The sequence below is a fragment of the Stigmatopora argus genome, chromosome 12, assembly GCF_051989625.1.
Source record: "Stigmatopora argus isolate UIUO_Sarg chromosome 12, RoL_Sarg_1.0, whole genome shotgun sequence".
NCBI classification, from domain to species: domain Eukaryota; kingdom Metazoa; phylum Chordata; class Actinopteri; order Syngnathiformes; family Syngnathidae; genus Stigmatopora; species Stigmatopora argus.
Genome location: NC_135398.1, coordinates 12,412,702 through 12,424,830, shown reverse-complemented (window position 1 = coordinate 12,424,830; position 12,129 = coordinate 12,412,702). Strand labels below are relative to the sequence as shown.

Here is a 12,129-nt window from a genome sequence, read left to right as displayed (position 1 = left end):
GTCTTCGAGGATAAAATATTAAATATATAGAATATTTAATGTGTGCTTGTGCGCTTGTGTGATTAATTGTATGCGTGTGACAGTGTTTGTCTAGCTGTGGCCGGCGTCTCTTGACTAACTTCCTTGTCTTCCTAATGAAATGTTTAATTAGAATGACGTCCTTTAATTAAAAGAAAGTGCATTAATGCGAAGTGTGAGATAATGAAAGGCCCAACATGATCTTCTCATTCTTATTAAAAGAAGCAATAAAATATGCAGCATGAAGGAGCTTTTAATTTGTGTTACCATATTATGGCACAAGCCTCCAAAGGGGATGTAGCCATGGCTCATTTGAATACATGTACAGTGGTACCTCGACCTACGATCAGCTCGTGGTACGACGAAAATTTCGATCGAATAATTCGCCCGCGATACGATCTAAATTTCGAGATGCGACCAAGCCAGGTGGCCATGACATGAGAGGCTGTTTATCATTGTAGCGCACTCTTTTTTGCCGCATCTCTTTCGTGTATAACATAGCTACGAGCACTGAACGGTTTATTTCGCCTACACATGAACCAGGAAACGCACAACGCGCATGCGCGGGCAAAAAGAGGGCTTTCTGGGTAATGAAGTATACTTGTGCACACAACACCGATTGCCAAAGACACCCTTTCTCAGAATAAAACTTCATTACCCACAATCAATACGTGGGTACGAGGTTGCATTTCCTGTTTTCCTTAGCATGTTAGCTCCCGTTGGCGGAGCGATCGCTAATTCAAGACTACTTCTTGTTGGCAAGTGGTCGTGTGTTATCCTATTGTGAGGACATCTGTGTGTATCATTTTCGGAATATTTTGAAGGGAATACAACAGCAAACAGCCCATCGATAGTGAACGTGAGGGTGGAGGCGTGGCAAACAACTAACCCGGACACAACGAAGGTTAAAAAAAGATTAAAACAAAATTTGAATTCAGTTTTGTGTAAAGTTACATTAAACGTATGTTTGAGTGTGTGTATATATTAATCCAAGTTAATTTAAATGTGTTTGTTCGTTTACGAGTGCGTTGTGGATAAAGTCCCCCCGAACACCCCCGCCCCCCGCCTCTATGTATGTCTCTGTCTCTACCCTCCGCGAAATGCGTCTAATTTTACTTCTATTAAACACATTTTATTACTATTAAACCACTAGTTATGTGTTACTGTGTTAATAGATGGCGAATTAGAAGAAATAAAACATTTTTTCCAATCCAATATCCTGTTTTTGGTGTTTTTTCAGAGGGTTGGAACGAATTAATTTGTTTTTAATTCATTTCAATGGGAAACGTTCGCTCGTGTTACGAAAAGCTCGACATACGATCTCAGTCCCGGAATGGATTAAGATCGTATGTCGAGGTAACACTGTATAAATCTCATCGTTTATACTGGCTGAACACTTTATGGGAATTTACGTCTACTTGGATGCTGACGAGTTGAGTGACACCTGTCATCAAGTCTTTATCGTGCCGAATGTATTGCTGTGTTAAGGGGTCAAAAAGAAAGTCTGGCGCACGCTCTGACGGATTTCTCCTGTGTGTTGTTTAGCAACCGCGTTGCCCCGAGCAACCACGACCGGATACAGCGTCTGAGGCAAGAGTTCCAGCAGGCTCAAATCCTTCCGGACGATGTCGGTGACGCCGACGAGCGAAGGCGCCCTTCCAGTTTCGAGCAACCCTGGGTGAGTGTGTGACGGAGTTAGCGACGGCCTGCTATTTTCAGCTAACAATTGTTGAGAGACCCGCGGACGCAGCTAACAAAGCCTGCATGAACGCATCACCACTAACCACATTGGTCCCCGTCTGGCCGTCATCCATGTGGACACGCCCACCAGCCTTTTGACACTTTTTAACAAGCAAAACCATTAAATTGTATTAATTTTTCTAATTTTTTTAAATATTCAATGTCGAGCACCATTTGGTTTTTGTGTGGTAAATTATTCGTTGTTGGAATACAGAATTTTTAACAGTATTTTTTTTAACTTTCAAATTTACAAAATCCTTATTTGTGACCATGTGCTGTTTTTCTTGTTAATCATTTTAGTCAGTGAGAGCACAGAGTCATTTGCCTTTTCGTCATCGTCTTTATAATAAAAACTGTTTCTGACATATTTGCCTCCTTTACGAGAACGAAGCATTTTCCAATCTTTGTCGGAGAGCAAAGCATTTTGGGTAAGAAATCATGATAGCAAATGATGAAGACTGGGATTTTTCTGGATTTTATGCCAGAGACACGACTGAAAAGTTCAACGTTTAGCGCTCAAGCGTTGTTGAAAGTCCAATTAACCCTGACTAACATTATCATCATCATCAGTAAGAGTGTCCAGCATGCTTCCCCCCTTCACTCCACCCCCTCCCATCCTGTTTGTTGTCGCTTCACCACCATGATGACATCATCATGACACCATAATGTCTGGTAAGTGACTGCATGTGTAAGTATGTAATTTGTTAGCTTGTCATTACGAAACGTAAAGGGGTGGCTATTATGAGCTGAAAGTAAAAGTGATTTTCCTCTATCATTCACTCCTGGGTTCTATCCCAGGTCGGTCCTCCTGTGTGAAGTTTGTATGTTCTCCCAGGGCTTGTGTGGATTTTCTCCGGGTACTCCGGTTTCCTCCCACATCCCCAAAACATTCATTGTAGGCTCTTTGAACACTAAATTGACCCTAGGTATAAGAGTGAGTGCGGCCCTGCGGCCACCAATTCAAGATGCCCGAAAGCAGATAATCTTTTTTTTTTTTTTTAAACTAAATGGCAGTCTATTTTAGGTCAGATTTTATACCTTCATTACCATTTACACAAAAACATCTCATCCATTTTGACAGTCCGGATGGATTTGGATGTTTATCAGTGTAATTGTTTAGACTTTTGATTTTAAATTTTAAGCTAAGGCTATGGACACACTGCAGGACAATTCCAAGTATGGAATGGAATGCGACATGTATCCCATTTTCTCATGCATTGTGAACGCTCCAAATTCTGACCTGTGCTCAATCGTATGACGATAAGAATCGGATATCTAACATCGCTACAGTAAGAAACCATATCTGTTGGTATTTGTAAAAAGGGAATCACTGCACCACTGTTCAACTAAACAAAGTAAAATGTTGGCTCCAGTGGCATAAAATCCTTAGTTGCCACAAAAGCGTGGCATTGTTGACTTACAGAAGATACCACATTTACTCAAGTAAATACTGCGATAAATGATGACATGTTGCAATGTGAATGTGTTTTGCTTTGCACCCGCGTTCCGTGCACACTCTAAAATGCATGTGTTTGCAATACGGACAGATTTTTTTCTTTTTTAAAATCAAAAGTCTGAAAGTAGCATAATATCCAGTTTACAATTTTCATCCAAAAATTTGAAGGTCTCTCGCAGCCTTACCATTTGCTGCTGATTTCCCACGTCTGATAAGATTGACATCATCTGATGACACGGTTTCTGATTTCCAGTCTAACAGCCCCAGCACAGCAGCGGCAGTCCGGCAGCAACCGGGTCGTCACTCGGTGTCGGTGGAGGTCCAGATGCAGCGTCAGAGGCAGGAAGATTCCTTCACTCAAGCTCAGCGGCAGTACAGCTCACTGCCACGGTAAGATGATGGCTCACTTTTGGCTTGCCGACATTTAGCTTCGGCTTGGAACGTATTAGTCCACAAAAGCACATGTATATTCGCATTCATTAATAAAATGTGGTGGTGTGCATTCAAGTGTTGGTTTATGTGTATTCTCGCTTGTGCATGTTTCTGTACAGTTATGCGTTTCCTTGCATCTTTTATTCATACAGTAGTACCTCTACTTACGAATGCTTCTACATACAAAATATTCTGGTTACGAAAAATCTCGATGGAGATAATATGTCGCAAGTTACAAAAAAAATCCAAGATACAAAACATTAAACAAAATCAAGTAGCTTTCCCGTTAGCTACCTCCCAACCGAGGTCAGTGCGCTATAGTTCAATTATTTTCCTTTTTACACAGTATGTTCAGGTTTCTATAGTGCACATATTTTTATTGTTATTTGTGAGTGTGTTAGACACGCAGCGCCTTGATGCTCGTGCATGTGCGCCTTTGTCCAAATGAAAAAAGAACTTGAGCACCGAGAAGATTGTAAATCATCGGAGCGTGCGAGAGAAGAAAACCGCAGCTTTATTTTCCGACACGACTCAGTGAGCGGCTGGAGATAGCGCTATTCTGGAAAAAAAAAAGAAAATAAAGAAGGCGCGTGCTCGGTGCTCGCATTTGAAACGACGGCAATGGTGTGGGTTTTTTTCCCCCCGACCGGCTGATAAACGCGCTCGTTATTCAGAGAGTGTCGGGAGAGCAGACGAGTGCCCCCGCTCGTTACTGTTGGGTCGAGACAAAACAACCTGCTAAACCCTTGGCTTCTGTTTTTCATCGAGCACTGCAGTTCAGTTTTTTTGGTTGTTTTTTTTACTCCTGAGACTTATTTGTATTCATTGAGATATGAAAAGATGTTCAGGGATTACCTGAAAAAGTTGACAGCTAAAAATTTAAATGATCAAGTTTCACCATAGTTTTTTAGATTTGACAACTTGGCACGCCAGATTGACTGTGTCAGATATCGGTTACAAATATACTATAATAATTGATCTGGGCAAGATCCACTTTTATGAGAGGAAAGTTTATATATATATATATATATATATATATATATATATATATATATATATATATATATATATATATATATATATATATATATATATATATATATATATATATATATATATATATATATATATATATATATATATATAAAAATATACACACACACACAGTGGGGCAAATAAGTATTTAATCAACCACCAATTGTGCAAGTTATCTCACTTGAAACGATTAGAGAGGCCTGTAATTGTCAACATGGGTGAACCTCAACCATGAGAGACAGAATGGGAAAAAAACTGAAAATCACATTTTTTGATTTTTAAAGAATGTATTTGCAAATCATGGTGGAAAATAAGTATTTGGTCAATACAGGTTCAATACAAGTTCATTTCAATATTTTGTTATGTACCCATTGTTGGCAATAATGGAGGCCAAACGTTTTCTGTAACTCTTCACAAGCTTTTCACTCACTGTTGCTGGTATTTTGGCCCATTCCTCCATGCAGATCTCCTCTAGAGCAGTGATGTTTTGGCGCTCTCGTTGGGCAACACAGACTTTCAACTCCCTCCACAGATTTTCTATGAGGTTGAGATCTGGAGATTCTTTGGTCTTAGCCATAGTGGAATTTGGAGTGTGAGAGACTGAGGTTGTGGACAGGCGTCTTTTATACCGACTATGAGTTAAAACAGATGCTATTAATACAGGTAACGAGTGGAGACCTTGTTAGAAGAAGTTAGACCTCTTTGTCAGACAGAAATCTTGCTTGTTTGTAGGTGACAAAATACTTATTTTCCACTCTAATTTGTAAATAAATTATTTAAAAATCAAACAATGTGATTTTCTGTTTTTTTTCCACATTCTGTCTTTCATGGTTAATGTTTACCCATGTTGACAATAACAGGCCTAGATTTTTCCTGTTCACATATGCAGATCCCGCCTCTTTCCCCTGATTAGCTCTCAATCAGAAGGCGACCAATCTACATTAAGACGCAGTATTATTGTTTTGCAGGAGACCAAATACATTTTTTGCCGTCAAAAAAGCTTTTTATCACGTTCTTTTCTCTTCTTTCTGTACTTTATGACGAATTAATCGAACTGGGGCGTTTTGCCTGCAAGGTTATAAATAAAAGTATTCTGGAAATGCCAGTGATGTTTGGTGTATTTTGGTCTTCAGGCAACCTCGGAAGAGTCCCGTCTCTGTCTCGCACGACCCTTGGGAGAAGTCGTACCCGAGCGGCGAGGTTTTGCGGCCGCCCAAGGACAATCCTCGCTACTCCAGCCAGCAGGGCTCACGCAACGGCTTCCCTGGCGTGGCCGGTGTGAACGCCAGGGTCCTTCTGGAGGCGCAGGAGCTCCTCCGGCAGGAGCAGAGACGCCGAGAGCTGGAGGCTAAAGGCCGGGCCTCGCCACTGGCGTCACCCAAGGGCCCGTACCGCCACGACGTGCCACCGTCGCCCTCGCAGCTGGCCAGACTCAACCGGGTCGGCTCGGAGAAAGGACGACTTTTTTATTCCTGAGGGTCGATGTCCGCTTTGTCACCTTCCCTTTGCTTTCTTCCTATTGATTATTTCCACATTATGGGCTTTTCCTGCCCCAAAGGTAAGCAACAAGCCTGCAAGCAAGATTTTTCTTCATTTTCTTCTCTTCAACGCTATGCTACACAAAACCGAAATCTCCACTACATTCACTCTACTTCCTATTGCTGGAAAATGTCCATATGAGATAATGCCTCATTGCTGAGATTGTCCTTATTTGGTCAAACGCCAGCTTCCAAAAATAAACTCCCCTAAGAGACAAAAAGGGGGACAGTGGGAATCAGAATATCAAGCCCCTCCCCCTTCATGAATCCGTAATGAGATGCTGTCTCGGCGGTGAAGCCTCAGCCAGGAAGTGTTGACACCTTGGATTTTCTGGCCGAACTCCCTCGGACCCTTTGGTCCGGACTCCTCAGCCCGCCCGGAGCTCTGGGCCGTCGTCACTGTTGTTCATCATCCTATTTGTGTGCCTTCACCCCCCCCCCCTCTTCGATTGTCACCCTCCTTTATCCCCCCCCTCTTGCTTCCTCTCACGAGCTGCTCTCTTAACACTGAATTTTTCATCAGCAGCCACCTGCTGCCAACCCCCTCCCCGCCCCAACAACAACCCCCCCACCCCACATGCCACAAGAAAGTAAAGCTGACGGCCAGCAATGAGCTCGCTTTGACACAATTGGAACTTGAACTCGATTTCAAAATGACTAACCAGACTTTTTTTTAGCGTTTGGATCGAGTTTTCCAGTCTGATTTCAGCCTGTCCTCAGATGTCTTTTGTCCTCCAAGAAGCCTGAAAGCTGAATATCTTTGTTTTCAATCAAAATGAAATGTTTCAAATATCCCCTTTTACTTTGAAAAACACGTTTTGACATGATACGGACCAAACTATCATGAATTTGCAACCTTAAGCCCTCCATGTTCATCAGTAGCCAACATGGTTCATACCTTGGTGGCAATCTGGTGGCTTCCCGGTTAGATTTCTTTCCACGGCAGTATTATCGTTGCCTTTTTAGCATTATTTTTTGCTCAAGCATTGACTGAAAAGACTATGAAGTTTTCTTGTGGTTGCCACTGCAGTCGTCACAGTGACAGAATGTTGCCAAGTGCCTGTCGACGATGTCACGTTTTAGACGAAGAAGGATACGACTTTTATCATTTTTGTAGTATTTGTCAGTATTTGATGAAATCCCGGTACTCCTTCCTCCGTTTTGTTTGGAACACTTAACGCCATGGTGGCCATTTTGTATCCTGTTACACTTTTTATATGTTTGATTATTTTTGATAGTAGGACGGAAAGTGGATGTTCTTGTGCAATTGTTTATTTTTGGTTGTCATGTTATATGAAGCTTGTTGTGTACAAAATGTAGAATAAAAACAACTTCCTTGGTATGGTGGTTTCGGCATCTTTTTGAACATAATGTATATCACATTTTGGGTCATTTGATTATGTGGTCTACATGACCCAAAATGTGATGTCCACTTATGTGGATGCCATTTATATTTAAAGTTAAATATATTTATTATATTTGTAATATATTTTATGTTGCAGGAAGCATTGAATCTTTTCCCATGGATAGGCTCCAGCACCCTGTGACCCTGACAAGGAATGAATGAAATTTAGTTCATTTTTTTATTAATAATTAGTTCATTTTTATGACTAAATTTAATGACAAAGTACTGTAAGTCGCAGTTTTTTTAAATAGTTTAGTTGTGGTTGTGACTTATATGTGAAATTATTCACACATCATTTTAAATGATATTTTACACACTTTTTAGTCCGAAAAATACTATAATAAAATGTTAATCATAAATTAAATACAATTAAAATGAATAAAAACAACCTATGGCCCCTCAAAAGACTGAAAAAATGTTTTATCTTTTTTTAATTTGGGTCATGGTGTAGTATTTGCCCCTATTTTTTTTTCAAGTTTATCACACACAGGTTTCAGTTCATTAAACCAATATTTATATCACACTGCGACAACCCTCAGAAATACATAATGCAGTTTCTGAATGAAGATTTTATATATACTACAAATACAAACCTTACGTAAAAAAGTAATTCCCCCTTGAAACCAATAATGGGCTTTGCCACCAGTGTTTACGGTAATTATTGATGTGTTGTATGTCACTTTGCATGAATCTTGGACCCACTTTTCTTTGCAGAATTGCTTTAACTGCCATATTAGATTATTTTCAAGCATGAACTTCCCTGATCTATTTTGGATTGGATGTCTATCACCATCAATGGCAGCTAATGAGTTAAATGAGTGCCCTAAAAAAAGATCAAGCGATCCGACGGATCCACAGAAGAAGAGCAAGTGAGGAAGATCCATGGCTGACCTTTCGGCGAAGGTCGTGTGTCAACAGCTTGGGAGCAGATGTGAGGAGGAGGCGACGTCACCCGGGAAGACAGAGCCATCTGCCTCCTCGACATATTGGAAAGATCGTGACGATTCATTACAATTCTCGTTAGTAATTTTCTCAATTTGAAGAGTCATTTAAAGTGAAAATTTAGGGTTGGCAAGTAGCAACAGCATAAATTAGTCCTCTGTTTTAATGTATACATTCTTCTTAAGTTTTGTGTTTTCCCAGAGTTTGTCTTGTTGCTAACTAGTGGACTTTTTTTCAGTTTGGTAGTCCACGACCGCTTCCCGTCAAAATAAGAGCCTCCACCACAATCTGCACATGCAAAGGTACGCTTTAAAATATCAAAATAAGAGCATCTATCTGCTGTTGCGTATGCTGAGTCAACGCAGGTCATTTTCTCCATCTTTCTCGCCTCCAGAGATTTTCCCAAGGTGTCCAAGTCTAAGCCTACAGCGGAGCCCTGGCATTTAGAATATGAACTGACATTATCATATATATTACAAGTAGTATTGGAAATGCATGCGTGGACAAAGGTGAGCCTGTTTTGACAGATTCAAATGCAAAATGTCATTGGCATAGTTGCAAAAATAACAACCAGTCCATTGTGCATCAGTTTTTTGCGCCACGAATCACTTCCTTGTCTGGATGACTTGATTAGACTGTCCACCAAGCCATTGTTCATCCGGGCTGAATGATTTGTTGGACCTATCCAGGTTGCACCCCAACTTTTGGAAAAAAAATAAAATTATATTCATTTTTTTATTAATAATTAGTCCATTTCTATGACAAAGTACTGTAAGTCGCAGTTTTTTTTCTAAATGGTTTAGTTGTGGGTGTGACTTAAATGTGAAATTATTCACATTATATCATTTTAAATGTTATTTTACACATTTTTTAGTTCGAAAAATACGATAATAAAATGTTAATCACAAACTAAATAAAATTAAAATCTATAAAAACAACTTATGGCCCCTCAAAAGACTGAAAATTTATTTTATTTTATTTGGGTCATGGTGTAGTAATAATCAGCAGAATATTCCGGTTAATATTAGTAAAATATCATCAGTGAATAATCACTGCCAACACCCCTAGTTCAAATGGATTGGACATCGTCACGTCAATGGCAGCCAATTGGTTAATGACTTTTCCGCCTAGTTGGTTTCACCACCTGATCTACAAGGGCAATGATTCCAGATGCCCCTGACCGAATCCTCCTTTTTCATCTTTATATGAAAAAGCCTCAGCAAGAATTATGAGGCACTCCATCACTGGGGTCCTCTTTCACGACGCTCGGACCGCGGGTTCAACAGGGGTCATCGCCTCTTTGCTATCACAGCCTCTTTATAAGAGAAGGGCACATCGCCACTTTCATGTCCGACTCCCCCAATGGGTCATGACCCCATAACTTATGGAATTAAGGCCGTCGCAATTGGTCAACTTTTCAACTTCTAGCATGAGAAATTATTTAATCCCGACGCACGAGTTTCCTCGTGAATATTCTTCAAAATAAATGTTGCGCATGTTTCTTACAGTCCGATGAATCTTTTGTTAATCTTTTGGCTTACGTTATTTTCTCTGGTAGATCCCGATAAATGAGCATTTTTTTTATTTCTTGGGTTATTTTTGTCTAATATTGAAATTTGTTCTGATTTTATGCCAAGAATGTTCACAGCACTGTGAATTCCATTTTAATTTTTGAGTATAAGATGATCTTAAATATGATTTTATCAGGGATCCGTGTTCTTGTTGTTTCCAGGTAACCACGGATTTCAAGGTAACCCTGAGACACGCACACGGAATGCTGCAAATTCGTGTTAAAAAATGTTTATGGCGTGCTGGCTATTGGATGGCGGCTCCAAAGATGTCCTAACGTTTCACTCTTGAGCGAGACTTTACACCAGGATGGGACGGGATTGATAGGTTTGATTCCTTCCGAAAGTCACGGCGAACAATCCCACTGGCGTGTACTAATGCTCCTCTTTTCACCTTCAACTTCATCAGGGACACTACAACTTGCCATCCAATGCAAAAATGTATACACTGTGTTTAACCAAAAAATAAGTATAGCAAAATTTCAAGGTAAAAATGGGATCCAGCGAAATTCTAAACACATTAAAGGTCATGGCATTAAATTGAAAACAAATATGTACTAAATACATCATTTTATTGTTAAGAAATCTACAAATACATGCATTAACATTGGCAAAATTAAACTTGAGTTAATGTAACATTTAAGTGAATAAATTACAAAGAAATTATTGATATGGGAATGGCAAGGCAGATTTATTTGTGTAGTGCAAATCAAGATGAGTGATTAGCGCGTTCGATCCCAGGTCGGTTTTCCTGTGTGGAGTTTGCATGTTCTCCTCAGACTTGCGTGGGTTTCCTCTGGGTTCTCCATTTTTCTCTGGGTTCTCCGGTTTTCTGCGGGTTCTCCGGTTTTCTCCGGTCTCCTCCGAGTTCTCTGGTTTCCTCCGGGCTCTCTGGTTTTCTCTGGGTTCTCCGGTTTCCTCTGGGTTCTCCAGTTTGCTCCGGGTTCTCCGGTTTTCTCCGGTTTCCTCTGGGTTCTCCCATTTCCTTGGGGCTCTCTGGTTTTCTCTGGGTTCTCCGGTTTCCTCTGGGTTCTCCGGTTTCCTCCGGGCTCTCTGGTTTCCTCTGGGCTCTGGTTTTCTCTGGGTTCTCCGGTATCCTCCGGGTTCTCCGGTATCCTCCGGTTTTCTCTGGGTTCTCTGGTTTCCTCTGGGTTCTCCGGTTTCCTCTGGTTTCTCCGGTTTCCTCCGGGTTCTCCGGTATCCTCCGGGTTCTCCGGTTTCCTCCGGGTTCTCCGGTATCCTCCGGTTTCCTCCCACATTCCGACCCCGCTCCGCCTTGGATGAAGTACTTTTGGATATTTAATACTGTCTTTCAATTGGACATAGTCAGGCAGTGCCACTAATAAAGTGCAATCCAGGCTCGGTTGTACAAACGGCAGCCCGTCGTTAACGATTAACGACAATGTTCAATTAAAAGGCAACACGGCGACTTGTTTATGGAGACAATCTCTTTTGAGACATTTTCATTTGTCTTACAGCTCTTTTGGCTTCTCCTCCAAGAAAGGAACGAGTCAATTAAAGCCACTGGGGTGCTGACTTTGTCTCGCTTTAATTGCGCCCTGAGCAGTAACGTTTTATTTTATCGTTTTCAACACTCTCACATTCAATGTGTCAATGTGCCCAAAAGACACAAAGCCAGCCGCTAAGACGCGAGACTGCGTGTATAAATTAAGGTTTTCCTCGCAAGGCAACTCAAACTCTGTTTGACATGAACTCATTGGCTACCGTTGACGGCGACAGACGTCCAATCCGGGAGAGGCTCGCCCGGTCCAAACATACCGGCGGACGTCTGTCACCGTCAACGGTGCTGAAACGCGACATTCGACACGACCAATGAAAGGAGTGATTAAATTCATCTTGTGAATGCTGTAAATCCTTTTTTTGCAAGTGAAAGAAATCCATTTCCCCTCGCGAGCGAGCCGCATTTAGATCAGATAACACCAGCACCCAGCGTAGGCCGCAATCCTTCAAGTGCGTCGCCGCTTATCCGACCTG

The 12,129-nt window shown here is 41.1% G+C and overlaps 1 protein-coding gene and 1 long non-coding RNA gene across 9 annotated transcripts in view; both read left to right on the top strand.

Annotated features, from left to right (window-relative positions):
• The window catches only part of pard3ab (par-3 family cell polarity regulator alpha, b), a 115,610-nt gene extending 108,485 nt beyond the window's left edge, over positions 1-7,125 (top strand). For 3 of the 8 annotated variants that reach the window (XM_077614727.1, XM_077614726.1, XM_077614724.1), the window contains 3 exons: positions 1,564-1,696; positions 3,468-3,604; positions 5,815-7,125. In XM_077614727.1, coding sequence (XP_077470853.1) covers positions 1,564-1,696; positions 3,468-3,604; positions 5,815-6,157 — 613 coding nt within the window. In that variant the 3' untranslated portion in view covers positions 6,158-7,125. Of the gene's footprint in view, positions 1-1,563; positions 2,122-2,328; positions 2,672-3,467; positions 3,609-5,814 lie in introns of those variants that run through there. The other 5 variants (XR_013304147.1, XM_077614728.1, XR_013304145.1 and 2 more) reach the window with 4 other exon arrangements.
• Positions 7,126-8,736: 1,611 nt separating this feature from the next.
• On the top strand, positions 8,737-10,516 carry LOC144085454 (uncharacterized). Its single transcript, XR_013304148.1, has 3 exons — positions 8,737-8,868; positions 8,961-9,075; positions 10,299-10,516. It is a non-coding gene; the product is annotated as an uncharacterized LOC144085454 (long non-coding RNA).
• Positions 10,517-12,129: the final 1,613 nt, after the last annotated feature.